At 49.4% G+C, this 15,840-nt stretch overlaps 1 protein-coding gene across 1 annotated transcript; it reads right to left on the bottom strand.

Annotated features, from left to right (window-relative positions):
* Nucleotides 1–528: 528 nt before the first annotated feature.
* Nucleotides 529–6,447, bottom strand: HSP90AB1 (heat shock protein 90 alpha family class B member 1). The gene is made up of 12 exons (XM_007193809.2): nucleotides 6,289–6,447; nucleotides 4,783–4,929; nucleotides 4,252–4,458; nucleotides 3,991–4,150; nucleotides 3,710–3,843; nucleotides 3,297–3,605; nucleotides 2,714–2,879; nucleotides 2,311–2,501; nucleotides 2,050–2,197; nucleotides 1,649–1,917; nucleotides 1,024–1,357; nucleotides 529–908 (listed from the first exon to the last, which is right to left on the bottom strand). Exons 2-12 carry the CDS (start codon nucleotides 4,927–4,929, stop codon nucleotides 799–801), a joined length of 2,175 nt encoding a protein of 724 aa, XP_007193871.1. The 5' UTR covers nucleotides 6,289–6,447; the 3' UTR covers nucleotides 529–798.
* Between the last annotated feature and the right edge of the window lie 9,393 nt (nucleotides 6,448–15,840).

Here is a 15,840-nt window from a genome sequence, read left to right as displayed (position 1 = left end):
CAGTGGAAGCAGTCTTAATCACTGGACCGCCAGGGAAGTCCTGTTATTTGCTTACTTTTTAACGTGAGGTGGTACCTCATCATCATTTTGATTTGCATTTCTCTAGTAGCTATGTTGAACATCTTTTCATGTGCCTATTGGCCATGTGTATGTCTTCTTTGGAGAGATGTCTATTTAGGTCTTCTGCCCATTTTTTAATTGGATTTTTTTTTGTTATTAACTTGTATGAGCTGTTGGTATCATTTTGGAAATTAAGCCCTTGTCAGTCGCATCATTTGCAAATATTTTCTCCCATTCTGTAGTTTTTCTTTTTGTTTTATGGTTTCAAGTTTGATTAGATCCCATTTTTGTGACTTCTAAACTTAACAGTGACCTTTTAAAAACTTTTAAAGTCCTACTATGTATCACGTTATGTATACTCAGGATGATGGCAGGTTAAGACTTGGGAAACAAACTAGGGAAACTCCAAAGGCAGCATTATACATACTTGGTGGGGGGGGGGGTCCACATGATTTGAGAGAGCAGAAGTGTATAAAAAACCTGCATCATCTTTATTTTGCATACTTTAATTTCAGAACAAAACAAACAAAAAAACACAATACACAACATTCAAACCCCATGTCAAATGTGGAAAGGAATAGGGCTTGAGGCCCTTATATCCTGCCTTGGACAGAGGGACAGAAATAAAACCACTAGACAGCAGAAGAAGAAACCAAGTGCGCCAAGGCCACTGGGGCTGCTGCTGGAGGAGCCATGGGGACACTATACAGAGGGAACAAAGTCTGCAGGTAGAAATTCCTAATCTACTTCTTCCATGCGAGAGGCATCCTCATCACCCTCAAGGGGGGGGATCTCATCAGGAACAGCAGTACTGGGCTCCTCTGCTGTCACTTCATCTTCATCAATGCCTAAAAGTAGGAAAGAATGCCACTTGAGATCTGACCCAAAAAGCACTCAGTCCAATCTGCCCACCAGACCAGTTCCTCACCTCCTCGCCACACTCAAGAGGACAAGAGTACTCACCCAAACCTAGCTTGATCATGCGGTAGATGCGGTTGGAGTGGGTCTGGGGATCCTCAAGCGAGAAGCCGGAAGAGAGCAGTGCAGTTTCGAACAGCAGCACCACCAGGTCCTTGACAGCCTTGTCATTCTTGTCTGCCTCTGCCTTCTGCCGCAGGGTCTCCACAATGGGGTGGTCAGGATTGATCTCCAGGTGCTTTTTGGCCATCATGTAGCCCATGGTCGAGTTGTCCCGAAGCGCCTGGGCTTTCATGATGCGCTCCATGTTGGCAGTCCAGCCATAGGTGCTCGTCACGATGCAGCAGGGTGAAGACACAAGCCTATTGGAGATTGTCACCTGTGGACAGTCACAAAAACCTTGGGTTCATATTAAATCAAATTGCCACCTCGAGGCAAACATGATACTTGAAGTTCTGTTCTCGGGGGAAAAAAAATACCTCACCTTTGGTAAGTTTAATAGAAACAGCAACCTTAAAATAAAATCTGCCTGGTTAAGAAAACAAAAGGGTAGGATTGGCGCTGAACAAATTAGGCTGCCCCAAACCACTAATTTGTATAGCAACCAGAGACTGAGGGAAATAGCCCTGAAGGCATCTGTTACAAATAACTTAGCTCCAGCGTTGCCTACCTTCTCCACCTTCTTATCCAAGATCTCTTTCATGAGTTTGCAGAGGTTCTCAAACTTAGCCTTGCTCTCCTCCATCTTCTTCTTCTCCTCCTCATCCTCAGGCAGCTCCAGGCCCTCCTTGGTCACCGAGACCAGACTCTTCCCATCAAACTCCTTGAGCTGCTGCACACAGTACTCATCGATCGGCTCTGTCATGTACACCACCTCGAAGCCCCGCTTCCGCACTCGCTCCACAAATGCAGAGTTGGCAACCTGCTCTTTGCTCTCACCTGCGGGATTACTCAGTGTGACTCAAGGGCCAGAATGCCTCAACCTGCCAGTTCCCAGGTACCCTTGAGCATCCTCCCCTTCTCCCCACACCTCTGAGGAGAGGCTTTGATCAGACCCAGGCTCCAACGCACCAGTGATGTAATAGATGGACTTCTGGGTCTCCTTCATGCGAGACACGTATTCTGAGAGAGAAGTCATCTCATCTCCAGACTGGGAGGTGTGATAGCGCAGCAGCTCAGACAGGCGTCGCCGGTTAGTGGAGTCCTCATGGATTCCAAGCTTTAAGGGTGGAAAGAAAAAAACAATCTTGCTAAGAAATAATTTATCCTCTATGTGAGTAAGAAATAATCCATCATAATTATTAAGCAAGAAAGTACTTGCTGCCTCTTTACCTTTAGATTTTTAGAGAACGCCTCATAGAATTTCTTGTAGTTCTCCTTGTCTTCTGCCAGCTCTGAGAAGAGCTCAAGGCACTTCTTAACAATGTTTTTGCGAATGACCTTCAAGATTTTGCTCTGCTGGAGCATTTCTCGGGAGATGTTCAGGGGAAGGTCTTCAGAGTCAACCACACCACGGATGAAGTCTGAAATCAAGTACGTAAGCTTAGTTAAAAAAAGGTAGGGGAGCGAAGAGGATAAAAATAAAGGTATACACAGGGTTATCTGGCTTCAACAGGACCAATTTTTTCACTGAACCTTCAGTTGTTATGTTGCAGAGGATCCTTAATCTAAGATAAAGACTTCAGTCCCCTTGAGAATGCTGAACGCAAGTACGTTAGGCCAAAAAGATACTCACTGAGATATTCTGGTATTAATTCATCACAGCTGTCCATGATGAACACACGGCGGACGTAGAGTTTAATGTTGTTCTTCTTCTTTTTGTTCTCAAAGAGGTCAAAAGGAGCCCGACGAGGGATGAACAGCAATGCTCTGAATTCCAACTGACCTTCCACAGAGAAGTGCTGAAAGAAATCCAAGATAATCCCACTGTGTATTTCAAAATAAGAGTGGCTTTTTGTCCCAACCCCAAATTACCCAATATTTGGAACTAAAATCTTCCCCCTAAGCACTAGGAATAGAGTAGACGCTAAGGCAACTGTTGAGAAAATTTAAGCTCTAACGCCCTAAATGAACCCAACATGGTACAAGTGGTGTATAATCCTTGGGTCAATGAGGAAATCGTCAAATCAGGACCCCGGATGGGTAAAGCTGCCACAGAACAAGTGAGGTAACTGGGGAAAATGTCATTTCTCCACCCTGGAAGGGTCCATTAGCAAGTGAACTCATGGCATTCACAGCTCCCAGCTACCAACCAGTTGGGTAAGTTCCATTTGCCCGTTATCGCTCCTCCTATTGAGCCAACAAGTAAGGCTTCTTACCTTCACTGCCAAGTGATCTTCCCAGTCATTGGTAAGGCTCTTATAGAACTCTCCATATTCCTCCTGGGTGATGTCATCAGGGTTTCTCGTCCAAATGGGCTTGGTCTTGTTCAGTTCTTCCTGATCAATGTATTTCTCCTTGATCTTCTTTGTTTTCTTTTTCTTATCTTTGCCACTATCATCCTCCTCATCTGAGCCCACATCTTCAATCTTAGGCTTCTCCTCATCATCTTTATCTTCCTCCTCTTTCTCACCTTTCTCTTCCTCTGCCTCATCATCACTGATTTCCTTCTCGCGTTCCTTCTCCAGCTAAAAGTATCAAAGACGATAAATGCAGAATACAGAAAGCAAAAACCAAAGGTCCATTTAGATTCTCTAAAGCATCTTCACTTGAGTTACCAGTCCATACTTACATAGAGTGTGATGGGATAACCTATGAACTGTGAGTGCTTCTTCACCACTTCTTTGACCCGCCTTTCTTCTAAGTACTCTGTCTGGTCTTCCTTAAGGTGGAGAATCACTTTGGTACCCCGCCCAATGGGCTCACCTAGAAAAAGTCAATCAAAATGGAGTAAAAAATGAAACTAAATGCAAAACTGTAAATATAACTGCTTTACAGATAAAATGCTCAAGATCTTTATTACTGTTTCCCCAGAATTCTCACCCAGACATCTTAAGAGGAAAGCCAACTTACCATGGTCAGCACGTACAGTGAAGGAACCCCCAGCAGAAGACTCCCAGGCATACTGTTCATCATCATTGTGTTTTGTGATCACAACCACTTTCTCTGCCACTAGGTAGGCAGAATAGAAGCCAACACCAAATTGCCCAATCATGGAAATGTCTGCACCAGCCTGCCAAAAAGTTTAAGGAAGTCGAACGCAAGTTTCAAAGAAACAGCAAACCAAACACCAAAAAATACGAATGGTGTGTGCCTAGCTAAAATACCACATACCTGAAGAGCCTCCATAAATGCTTTAGTACCAGACTTGGCAATGGTTCCCAAATTATTTACAAGATCAGCTTTGGTCATGCCAATGCCTGTGTCTACCAGAGTCAGGGTGCGCTCCTGGGGGTTGGGGATGATGTCAATTTTCAGCTCTTTACCACTGTCCAATTTGGAAGGGTCTGTCAGGCTCTCATAACGAATCTTGTCCAAGGCCTGGAAATACAAATTGCAATTTTACAATTCTGCTTCCTTAAAGCCCATTTCACCCAAAAAAAAAAACAAAAAACTTTTTTTTTATTCCCAAATACCCTCAATTCTGATTACCCGTTCAACGTGTAGTTTGAGAACCACATCCAACTATAGTCTATCCACATCTATCCACCTACCCACCATGAAATAAAGCAAACCTTTTTGTAACTGCAGCAAGTTTATATCCCCTTCAACACTGAACACCACAAAATGCCAAACCACCCCTTCTCCCTTTTTTGAAGTACTTGAAAAACAAAAAACGCCAATGAAAACACCCAAGGCACTCACATCAGAAGCATTACTGATCAACTCCCGAAGAAAAATTTCCTTGTTGGAATAGAAGGTATTGATAATAAGAGACATGAGTTGGGCAATTTCTGCCTGGAAAGCAAAAGTCTCCACCTCCTCCTCTCCATGGTGCACTTCCTCAGGCATCTAAAATAAGAAAACTCAAGAATTTAAGACTATTAGAGTTCACCCCGGTTACAATAAAGACATTACGAGATTCAATTCAAACTGTTTTGAGCTGTGTACTGAGACAAAATCCTTTCCTGTAAAAATTTCAGGCTGCATCCTTAGACAGAAAACAATGGGGAGAGGGGGTGCGCCTAACATACTCAATGAAACGCGTTAAGGTTTCTTGTACTTTGGAACCAAACTACTGTTACAATGATCCATGGATCAGCATCACCTGGTAATTTGTTAGGCACGCAGAGTATCGCCCCTAACCCAGGTATCTCGAATGGAAGTAATAACCCCGGTTAATTCACACACATTTAAATATGTAAATCACTACAGTTCCACCATTTTGGGTGGGGGGACCTCCAATAGGACTAGTTTTACGTTAAAAGGCAATGACTTTAAACTGCTCTCCCATGAGGCATCTCCAAGCACATGTGGGATTACTGCCTCACGTGGTAGGGGAAGCTGACTCGAGAGATCGGTGGGATGCCCTCCCAGGATGGCTATTAAGACAAAGAACCGATAAAGCAAGAGCTCCACCGTGACCTCTGAGCACACGTGACTGAGATGCAGGTCCAAACCAAACACAACTAAGATGGTGGCCGTAGTCTGATGGGCCGACTCTCGTCCTTGCCGGACATGCGTCGGCCAGGACCACGCGAGAAGGGGGCGCCACCGCGCAGCCTCCCTTCGCCCCAGCATCCGGGCACCAGGGCGGGGCACCGGGCTCCAGAAGCTTCCAGAACAATCTCAGCTCTCGAGAAGGGGCGGGGGAGGAATAAACCCATGAATCCCAGAGCCTGCCCCCTCCCCTCTCCCGTTCCTCCTCCTGCACCAAGATCGCAGGCCAGAGGCGACCGAAAGCATCCCTCGCCGCAGACCCTTCCGGAAAACACCCGGAAAAACTTAAAAACCGCGTTCAATAGAAAAGATGGCAAAACCTGATCAGGACCGGGCTGTGCTGAGTCACACCGAGCGCGCACACCCACAACCCTTGGGGACCCTCCGGCGCCCCGTAGCCGCGTCCGGAAGTGGAGAGGCAAACATGGCAGCGTCCCGGGCCGGCGCGGCCACCACGTGCAGCTGCCCACTAGCCCAGACCCACTCCGCGGCCCACCTCGCCCATGGCTAATAGCTGCCTAGAAGCAGCCCCGCCACCAAGCACAGAAAAGAGGCTGAACTCAAGAGCTCCCTCCCAGCCCCAACAGAAAATGGGAGCGTTATCCCAAAAGCCGCCCCAACACAACAAAATATGGGAGTCGGACGCGAGAGACGAAAACAACTCGGAAGAGCAATCTAATCGGAAAAACCCGGAGAAGACTGCAGCCTTACCTTAAAGAATAAGAAACGCAGATACTAGAGAGCTGAGCGGGCAAGGACTGCCTCAATCTCACTCGCCGCAACAGGGGTGCACGGGGGTGACTCAAGAGAACGGCTGTGCGCCCCCAGTCGCCTTATATAAGACGAAGCACAGCCTAGCTGCCCGCCCCCGGATCCCTCCGCCTTAAAGGAGGATGCCTGTCAGCACCGCACCTGCCGCCGCCCGCCCACCTTGACGTCATGGTCCAAAATAGGGGAGGGGGCGGTGAAGAACGGGAGCAGCCGGCCTCAGTCTGCACCGGGAGCGCACGTATTTACTCGTTTTCATAGCCCCGTCTCTGCGCTTCCAAGACAGGACACCATCAGAAATAGATGTTGGGAATGCTCTCATGACGTAAGCGGCGGATCAGGGGCGAGGATCCCCATTGACCTCCGTAGAAACCTCTAGGGCAGGCGTCTCCACACCCAAGAGTCCCGGCCTCGAAGGACGCCTAAAAAGTGGCCAACCGCTCCCACCTACGCTCCCAGGCTCGATCTCCCTTTAGAATCTTCGCTACACATTCCAACAGCCCGATAAGGGGAAGGGGTCTTTTCCGCGGGCGGTGCGGAATCGGAACCCCAACTCTGGGCAGCCCGGGGAATCCCGGCCCTCCCGAGGGGAGGGCCAGCGTTTCGCCGCGAGGCGTGGCTCCGGCTGCGGGCAGGGTGCCGGCTCCGGCTGGCGGGGGACTCTTTGCCTGCATGCGGCGGAAGGAGCCACGGCGGCGGTACTGCGATGCTTCCAGCAGGTTCCAGGCCCGCCTAGGCGGTCCCGCCCCGCCCCCTTCCCTCGAGGCTCCGCCCCGCCCTCTGCGGCCTGGGCTGTGCCTCTGCGGCGGCTCCGCCGCGCGACCGTTCTGCTAGGATCCTGGGGTTGCAGTGGGCTGCCCTAATCCCGTTTACTGTAGGAAACTGCAGGGAGCACCCTTTACCCCACCTGCCAGGCCCAGCTAGCCCAGCACTGCGTCTGGGGTTGGGATTGACCCCACTTCTCCCCCATCAATCACACGGGCTGTTGGGGCAGCTCTAAGGGCGCCGCCTTCAGAGAGCGGAAACTGGGCATGGGGGTCGCGACGCGATGGACCCTCCCCAGCTTCTGCAGCCTCCCACAGGTGTGGAGCGCAGAGACATGCACATCGAGTTGTTTCTCAGTCTGGTTTCCTTTTTTTTTTTTTCCACCCTCTTCTCTCTTTCTGCAGCTGTCTAGATCTGGGGAGGGTCGGGTCTCCAAGGACCCCTGCAGGGTGGCAGAAGTTCTTGGAGGCAGCATGAGGACTCTGGCCAGAGTGTAGCCCGCTCCAGGCGGCTGGAACCACGTCGTTCCCCTTCAGCGGTGGCGCCGGAGGCTCCAAACCATGGGCCTGCCCAGCGAGCTGCGGGACGCCGTGCCTCTTCTGGCTCTGTCCCTTTTGCGTGCCCTACGGCTGGTGAGCTGTCCTTGCCTTTCCAAGGCCTCATCTTGGAAGCCTACTGGACCCACAGACGCTCCAGGAGAGAATGGCCACTCCCTACGCTGTGACCTTGTGGATGTCCAGCAACTCCCTTCGTGGCCCACTTTGTCGGCCCCTGGCGTGCTGGGCAGGGCTTCCCCCACCACCACCCGCGGACCTCCCTCAGCAGCCCTGGTGCCCAGTCTTATTCTTTCATATCTTCTTGGTTTATGTGTTCAGTTTCAAGGAACAAAGGACCCTTGCTTTCCTTTTCCTCGCCCCACACTCCAGACCTCATCAACCCTGCCATCACTACCTCAATTTCATCTCTCCTTACACTTCCACTCACTCCCCTTCTTTATGGTCTTGGAGGAGTCAGTGAGTGGGGGAAGGGCCGTGGTGCTGCTGCTAGGAGGCCCCCCGGATGCTGTGTTCCTGATGGAAACCTCAAACCAGGAGCGTCACCCCCCAACACACCCTCCCTCCCCCTGGGCAGAAGGGGCCGAGTTAATTAAACACCTGCTCCCTGGTTCACAAAGAGAATTCACAACATCTCACAGTCCTGTGAAGAGGTGGGAGTGAATCTGCACATTCTAGAAACTGGGCGAGGAAGGCTTCAATGAGTACCCCAGGGTGGGTCAGCTCAGAGCCTTTGCTCTGCTAACTCCCTTGCTCCCTGCTCCAGAAATGGAGTGGGGATGCTGTTTCTTCTCCCAGGACTCAAGCCCAAAGCAGAGCAAGAATCACTCTTGTGGACCAGTGTCAGGACCAGAGATTCCTCGGGGGTTGCCTAATGGGAAAATCTCAAATCTCGCACCAGCACAGAAATTCTGCTTTCTCTTCCAGAAATCTTCAGGATGACTTCTCCAGCTCATTGACACTCACTAATCCCCTGTGAGCCTTGTCTGAGGATACAGATGCATAAACAGGACAAGGAGCCCTTAGCCCACTAGGGGGAGCTGCAGCAGACCAAGTGTGAATCAGAGCAGCTGGCAGCAAGGGAGAAGCCTCAGTTTCCCAGCTCAGCCTGCGTAAGGGGGCAGGCTCAGGGCTACGTGGCACAGGTCTACTCCCCAGCAAAGGGAAAGCATGGGAAAGGCACAGCCCTGCCAGAGGGACCACAGCCCAGGAACCCTCGAGGGAGGCAGGAGTCACTGAAAGTGGCCCTGCAGGCAGGGGTTAGGTCACAGAGGGCCACAATGCCATGCTAAGTAGTTCTGACCTTAACTTAGGGTCAGGGAAGCCACTGAAGGCTATTAAAGATGACTTAAACCCCCCTGGATCCCCAGAAGCCTATTCCCAGCAGCATTTGCAACCCCTGATGTTCCCAAGATACCCTTTATTCCCGACCAGGCCTCAAAGACCCAGCCCAACCTTCTGCTGTTTGGAGGGCAGCCAGATGAAGCAAGGACTGATAAACTATGGCCGGCAGTTGGTGGGCTTATCACTTGTTTTTGTATGCCCTGTGGATAAGGATGGTTTTTACATTGTTTAATGGTTGAAAAAAAGTCAAAGGGAAGATAATATTTTGGCATGTGAAAAGTATAGGAAATTTGAATTTACGTCCGTAAAGTTTTACTGAAACAAGCTCTACTTGTTTACATGTTGTCTTTGGCTAGTTTCACACTGTAATGAGGGAGTTGATAGTTGTGACAGAGACCGTATAGCTTGCAAAGTCTAAAATATTTACCCCCTTACCTTTTACAAAAAAGCTTTGCAGACCCCTGATCTAGCTAAAGCTAAGTAGGGCCTCGGAGGGAGCACAGACTCAGCCTGGGCAGAGGCCTCCGGCTGCTGCTCGGACTGGGCCTTCTCCTAGTTAGGAAGCACCACTGGCCTTTCAAGGAGGTCAGGGGGCCACTGAGGGGAGCTTAAGTAAGGGGCCATGGATGAATCAAGCAACCGGAGGCATCAGGACGTCAGGGACTATTTAAGCATGGGGAGTAGCTCTGGCTCCTTAACCCACCAGAACAAGCAGCCTCCCAAGCTCAGCGCCTGCCAGGCGTGCCCTGTCAGTTCTGGTCTTCCCAGTTCCACCAGGCTTACATCTCTGAATTCCTGAGCTGACATCCTCCTGGGCCAACAGACCTGACATTCAGATATGTTGGACAGCTGAGCAGGTCTGCATGGCCAACCAGGGCTCCATCTCTTTGCCTCAGTTTCCATGTTCTGCGGGGACATGTCTCTTTGCACCACTTTTGCTCACTTGATTGTTAGTATGTTACTTTTTGATGCAATGGCAAATGGAAATTTGCCTTCATTTTCTGTTTCCTGGAGAGTTTGAAAAACGATTGTTGTGTATTGATCCCACAACTTGGTAAGTTACCTTATTAATTTGTAATTTGTCTGTCAGTCTTTTGTTGTTTTCTAGTACAACCCTAGCTATCATCTGAGAACAATGATAGTTTGGTTTCTGCCTTTCTAACCCTTGTATCTCATATTTCTTGTTACAATGCACCAGCTAGGACCAGGAGAACAATGATGTGTGGAAACAGTGATTCTGGGCATCCCTGTCTCCTTTCTGATTAGAAAAAGGAACACTTCATCATTGAGCATATTTTCTCTTTCTGCTCCTAACTTGTTATACATCTTAATCTGAATGGGTATCAAAATTATTTTTCTGCATCTATTGAGAATATTGTTTTTAAAATTTCCTTAATCTATTTATATGTTTAATTTGTTAATAGACTTACTAACATTAGACTGAAATTATCCATTTAAAGTTTTGTAGAACTCACCTATAAAAATGCCTGGGGGCTTCCCTGGTGGCGCAGTGGTTAAGAATCTGCCTGCCAATGCAGGGCACATGGGTTCGAGCCCTGGTCTGGGAAGATCCCACATGCCGCGGAGCAACTAAGCCCGTGAGCCACAACTACTGAGCCTGCGCATCTGGAGCCTGTGCTCCGCAACGGGAGAGGCCGGGACAGTGAGAGGCCCGCGCACCGCGATGAAAAGTGGCCCCCACTCGCCGCAACTGGAGAAAGCCCTCACACAGAAACGAAGACCCAACACAGCCAAAAATTAAAAAAAAAAAAAAAAAAAAAAATGCCTGTTGTTTCTATTGTTTCCTATATGAAAATATTTTAACTAGGAACTCAAATTTTTTAATGGCATAGGTCTATTCAGGTTTTCTATTACTCCTTGAGTGAATTTTGTTTAATAATTTTTCTGGATATTTCTTGAAAGCTTTAAAGATTATGGCATACTATTTCCTTTGACTATCTTTTTAGTCTCTGTTCTATCTCAAGTATGTCCCCTTTTTACACTCCTAAAATTGTTTTTCATGTCTTTTCCCTTTTTTTCATGATCAGTTTCACCAGCGATTTATCTATTTTATTTACATAATTTGTTTTCTGCTTCTTTAATTCTTTAATTTCTTTACTTTATTCCTTTATTTTTTTAAATTTCTGCTAAACTTTTTCTCATTCTTTCTAGTTTTTGAGGGTCAGGTCTGTTGTTCTTTTTCTATTTTCTTAACTTTAATACTTAGCACATTAAATTTCATCCTTTCCCCTTTTCAGACATAAGGATTTAAGACTATAAATTTCTTTTCAAGTACTATTTTAGCTATATCCCACAAGTTTCAATATGTAGAATTTTTTATTATAATTCAGTTTTAAGGATTTTGATTCCTCTTATGGTATCTCTGTTGATCAGAGATCAGTGGTATCTGTTTAAAATGTTCAATTATTTTTATATTATCTTTTCATTATGTTGTAGACATACAGTGGTGTGTATGATACTGAACTTTTGTATGTGAGGCGTCCTTTGTATTCTAGGATGTGGTTAATATTTATAAACACTCCATGTGTGCTTGAGAAAAATATCTATTGATATTACCTAGTTGTTGGATAGGTCTAAATATGTTAAATCTATTAAATCAAGCCAGTTAATTGTGTTGTTCCAAACAAACAAAAATTCCACTTGGAGACTCCCCGGGACGTAGCTTGGAGAAGGGAGAGGCTGGAGTGTGGAGCTCACACAGGGGTGGGGAGGAGGCACGGTGTACACCTTCTCTGAGGTAGGATGATAAAAGTGGGGCTGAGGGGAGGGGAGGACCACTCTGGGCTGGTGGGGTCAAGAAGTCTGTTTTAGGCATTGTGGGGCACCAAGGAGAGATATCCAGGAGGCAGAGGCTGATGGCTGAAGTCATGGGCAAGACAAAATCTCTCAGGGGAGTGGGGTGAGAAAGCCAGAAATTGTGGTCTAAGCCATTCTGGAATTGTAGATGGAGCATCTTTGGTAACCTCCTCTTTAATACCCATATCAGCGTGTCTTGACTCTCTAAGGGCATAGTATCTGTGGCCTGTGGGTGTGACTGAGTCCTGCCTACCTGCCGTTGTCAGCCCAGCCCAAAAATGTCTGTCCTCCTCCTGCCGTCACACCCACCAGGCATCGCTTTCTGTCTTGGGCGTTATTTAGTGTTCCAGGCCCCCTTTGACTAAGAAGCTAAAACGTAACCCTAAATTGGTTCAGCCCAGAGCAGATTATAGGCAGAGAAAGGTGCAGGGGGCGGGTGACACCACGAACAACCCTGACCTACTTAACTGTTCTCCCTGCCACCTGTCCTGCCCGAGGCACAAGTCACTGCTCAATGTGCAGGTCTCAACTGGCTGGATTTCTAGGTCATCCACTGGGCCCAGTGCCTGCCTGGCCCACCTGCACCAGATAAGGGACCGGTAGGGCTGTGGTACTGCTGGTGGGTGGTGAGGAACTCACAAACAGGAGGGACTGAGGTTACACATCAGGAAGGACCTTGCTGGTTTCAGCTGGGAAGGATGTCATGCGAGCGAGTTCAGGAACCTAGGAGGCTTAGTATCCCTGGGATGTGAAAAGAGAAGATGCCTTTCTGGAATGTTTTGGAGGCTGGGAGGAAGGTACACCAAGCCTGCGTTACATGCCACCCTATCTCATGAGGCCGTGTACCTTTCCATGCTCTTCACTGCCTGGGAAGTGGTGTGTGTTTGTGTGTGTGTGTGTGAGAGAGAGAGAGAGAGAGGGAGGGAGAGGAAGAGGGAGAGAGACGAGGACTGAGAGACACAGAGATAGAGAAACAGAGACTTAAACTTACCTGGTGCTTTGCAGTTTACAAAATATTTTTCCATCCTTTAAACTTTTCAGCCTCGGTTTTCTGGCGTAAAACAGGCATGGCAATAGTCAGCACTCCATAGGATTATTAGATCATCGGAGTCAACATATGTACGAGGAGCGGCAGGTGAACGTTATTCATTAACTCAGTGGAGTTTCACAACCGGGAGAGGTAGGCAAGGCAAGTAGTATTAGCCCTGCTTTACAGTTGAGCGGCTGCGAGGTGGAAAGTGCCTGGCTCAAGGTCACCCGGACTTAAGGGGCTGTAGAGTCTGGACCCCCATCTGCCAGGGGTCAGATGAGAGGGGCTGCGTGGGTAGAGGCCGCACTCCCGCCAGGGGGCGCGCGCGTCACGGGTGACGTCACTTCCCCCTCTAGCGGCGGGCGGGGCTGAGCAGAATCCAGGTTCCCCTCGTTCAAGCCCCGGCCCTGCGGTTCTCGGCTGTCTCGCCCGAAGGCAGTGGCCGTTCGCACTTGGCTGGGGTGAAGGAAATGAGGCCTGGTTCTCGAAGCTTCGGGGGCTGAAGATGCGGGGGAGGGGGCCGAACGGCATGCAGGGGGAGCAGCGAGCCCACCAGGCTGAGGTCATCCTAATGACTCTTGGCACCACGTGTCTCTAGGGTCCTCACCTCCTGCACCCAGGCTCTGCGGCAGACCCCCTTAATTTCCTTAGCAAGCCGTACATGTTACCCCGTTTAAAGAACAAGGGATCTGGGCCACAGAGGATAGGTGGCTTGTGCACGGTGACACAACTGGTACTTGGCAGACCCAAAACGGAACCCTAGGCTCTGAATCTGAACCATCACCCAACCCGTAGGAAGGCATGGAAGGGGGTAGCTGTCAGGAGCAGAAGCCCCTGCTTTGTGGGGTCTTCCTGACTCATTTAGCACTTGCCCTGCTGTCCGGAGCCAGAACGCCAGGGGCTGACTGGCAGGGAGCACCAGGACTGCCGAGGCTGTGAGGGGCTCTAGTGAGCACATGCTCTCCCAGAGGGGGACCTGTGCAGGAAGCCAGGTCGGGCGGAGATGAGCTGGAGGAGCCAAGCTGCGACAAAGGCCCCTGATGCGCTGGGGGGCGGAGCGGGGGAACGCCGGCTCTGCCCAGCTCCACACTCACTGCCGACCTGCCCCAAGAACCAGCCTAGCCCCTCTCCCTCAGACTGCCACTCTTCCAGTGTGTCAGGACTTGGGTTTCAGGCGGGGCCTGCTGGCCACAGCCGGGCTATCTCTTTAAGGTGACTCTGCACTTCTCTGCTCACATCCATTTTGAATCCCTATTAGAGTTTAACATCCTGAGGATAATTTTACCAATAATTGGGGGTTTCCTGTCAAGCACCTGCCCCCATCATACTGCCCCCCCACCATACTCTTTCCATGTTCACCCCAAAGAATACAAACACAGGTATGTTGCAATTCATCCGTTATACCCGACGCTTCACTTTTATATTTAAGGACTGCTAATTTTACTGGGGCTCTTAGCTTTTCAAAAGTTTGAAGCCGCAACAATTCACCATATAAGATTAAACAAGAGGGCAAGTTCTGTGTTGCAGTGGCAGCCACCCCAGGGAATACAGCAGCCTAATACACAGACCACCGCTTGGGGCAGAAGTGTCGCAGGGAAGGAAAGTGACGACCAGCACAAGCTCAGCCCTTGCCCACCTTACAGGAAGCAAAGTGCTAGGAGGAAAGGTGGTGAGGCCCCAGAGCGGCCTGCCTCCCACAGGCGGTTGTCTGCAGAGCGCCCACCTGTGGCCGGGGGCTATCACTGCAGTTGGGTCGGCAGGAGCTACCTTTCCTAACCCCCCAGAGCTCCCCATTCTCAGGTGAGGACACTGAGGACATGAGTGAAACGAGTGAGACTCATATTTTTTGGCATTTGCATTAGAAAAAGTTTTGGAAAAAAGAGTCTAGTCATTTTCTTCATCAATTCCAGTTCAGAAAGATGTGACTGTAACCTAAATGTTTGTGCTTCAAGCCATTGCTGGAGCTCTGAGAAACCTACTTAACACCCATCTCTATCTCATGGGAACAGGCATTGAAATGAGTGCTACCACACAGCTGGAGTCTGGCCTGTGAAGACGGCGAGGCTGGACAAGCAGATGCAAGGAAGCAAACATTTTGGAGTACCTCTGGGAGCTCAAAGAGTGAAAACAGAGAATGTAGACCCAAACCTGAAAAACATGACAGTCTGTAACTGGAGTAAGAGCATAGTCACAGTTAGAAAAGTTCTGAGGTGCACAGGGAGAAGGAATTGCAGAAAACTGGCTGTTGCTGGTGGTGGTAATCAGGAAATGTTTGGCGTGCCCAGGGAGAGACTGGCCTGTGACTAAATGTGTTTTCAGATTATTCTGCGGCTGTTGTGTGGGATGGGCTGCAGGAGACCTGGCAGGAGTCCTGAAAGGCCAGGCAGGAGGCAAGAAGGGACCCAGGGAAGAAGCACAGGGTCCCTGAGGGGCTGTGGTGCTGAGGAAGGAACCCAGTAGGACTCTCGGAAGTTGAGATGGAGTGAAAGGGAGCCAGAGCAAGGGTGCAGTTTTCTCTTGGCCTCGTGGCCAAAGGGCACCGCAGGGACGAGAGAACACTCAGGGCACCCTTTGCTTTTGAAACTGATAGGAAAGGAACACCTTGTTTCCCACCAACCTCAGATTCTGTACCCTGGTTTGGCGTGTACCCTGGGGTATTTCTGTGGACTCCAGTTCCCCCTGTGATGATATATTTAACTCCCCCTGTTAGGACTTCAGAGCTCATCAAAAGCCCTTAAAAATGTGCTAACAGCCCTTAATGAAGCCTGAAGCCTTCAATTAAATTAAACTGTCAGAGATAAAGCCCTGACAGCAGTGCCAAGGGCATGGGGGGTGGGGGCAGTGGCAGCTCAGAGGCCAGGGCTCTGGTTTCACTTCCTATCTGGAAAAGTCCTTTTTGAGAAGGGGGACCCAGCAGTATGGCCCCCTCCACTGACGCCTCTCATGGTCCCGAGCCACCGCACGCCTCCCTTGGCCAAAGTTTGG

Source organism: Balaenoptera acutorostrata, chromosome 10 (assembly GCF_949987535.1).
Source record: "Balaenoptera acutorostrata chromosome 10, mBalAcu1.1, whole genome shotgun sequence".
Classification (NCBI taxonomy): domain Eukaryota; kingdom Metazoa; phylum Chordata; class Mammalia; order Artiodactyla; family Balaenopteridae; genus Balaenoptera; species Balaenoptera acutorostrata.
This window is presented reverse-complemented; position numbering and strand designations above follow the sequence as displayed.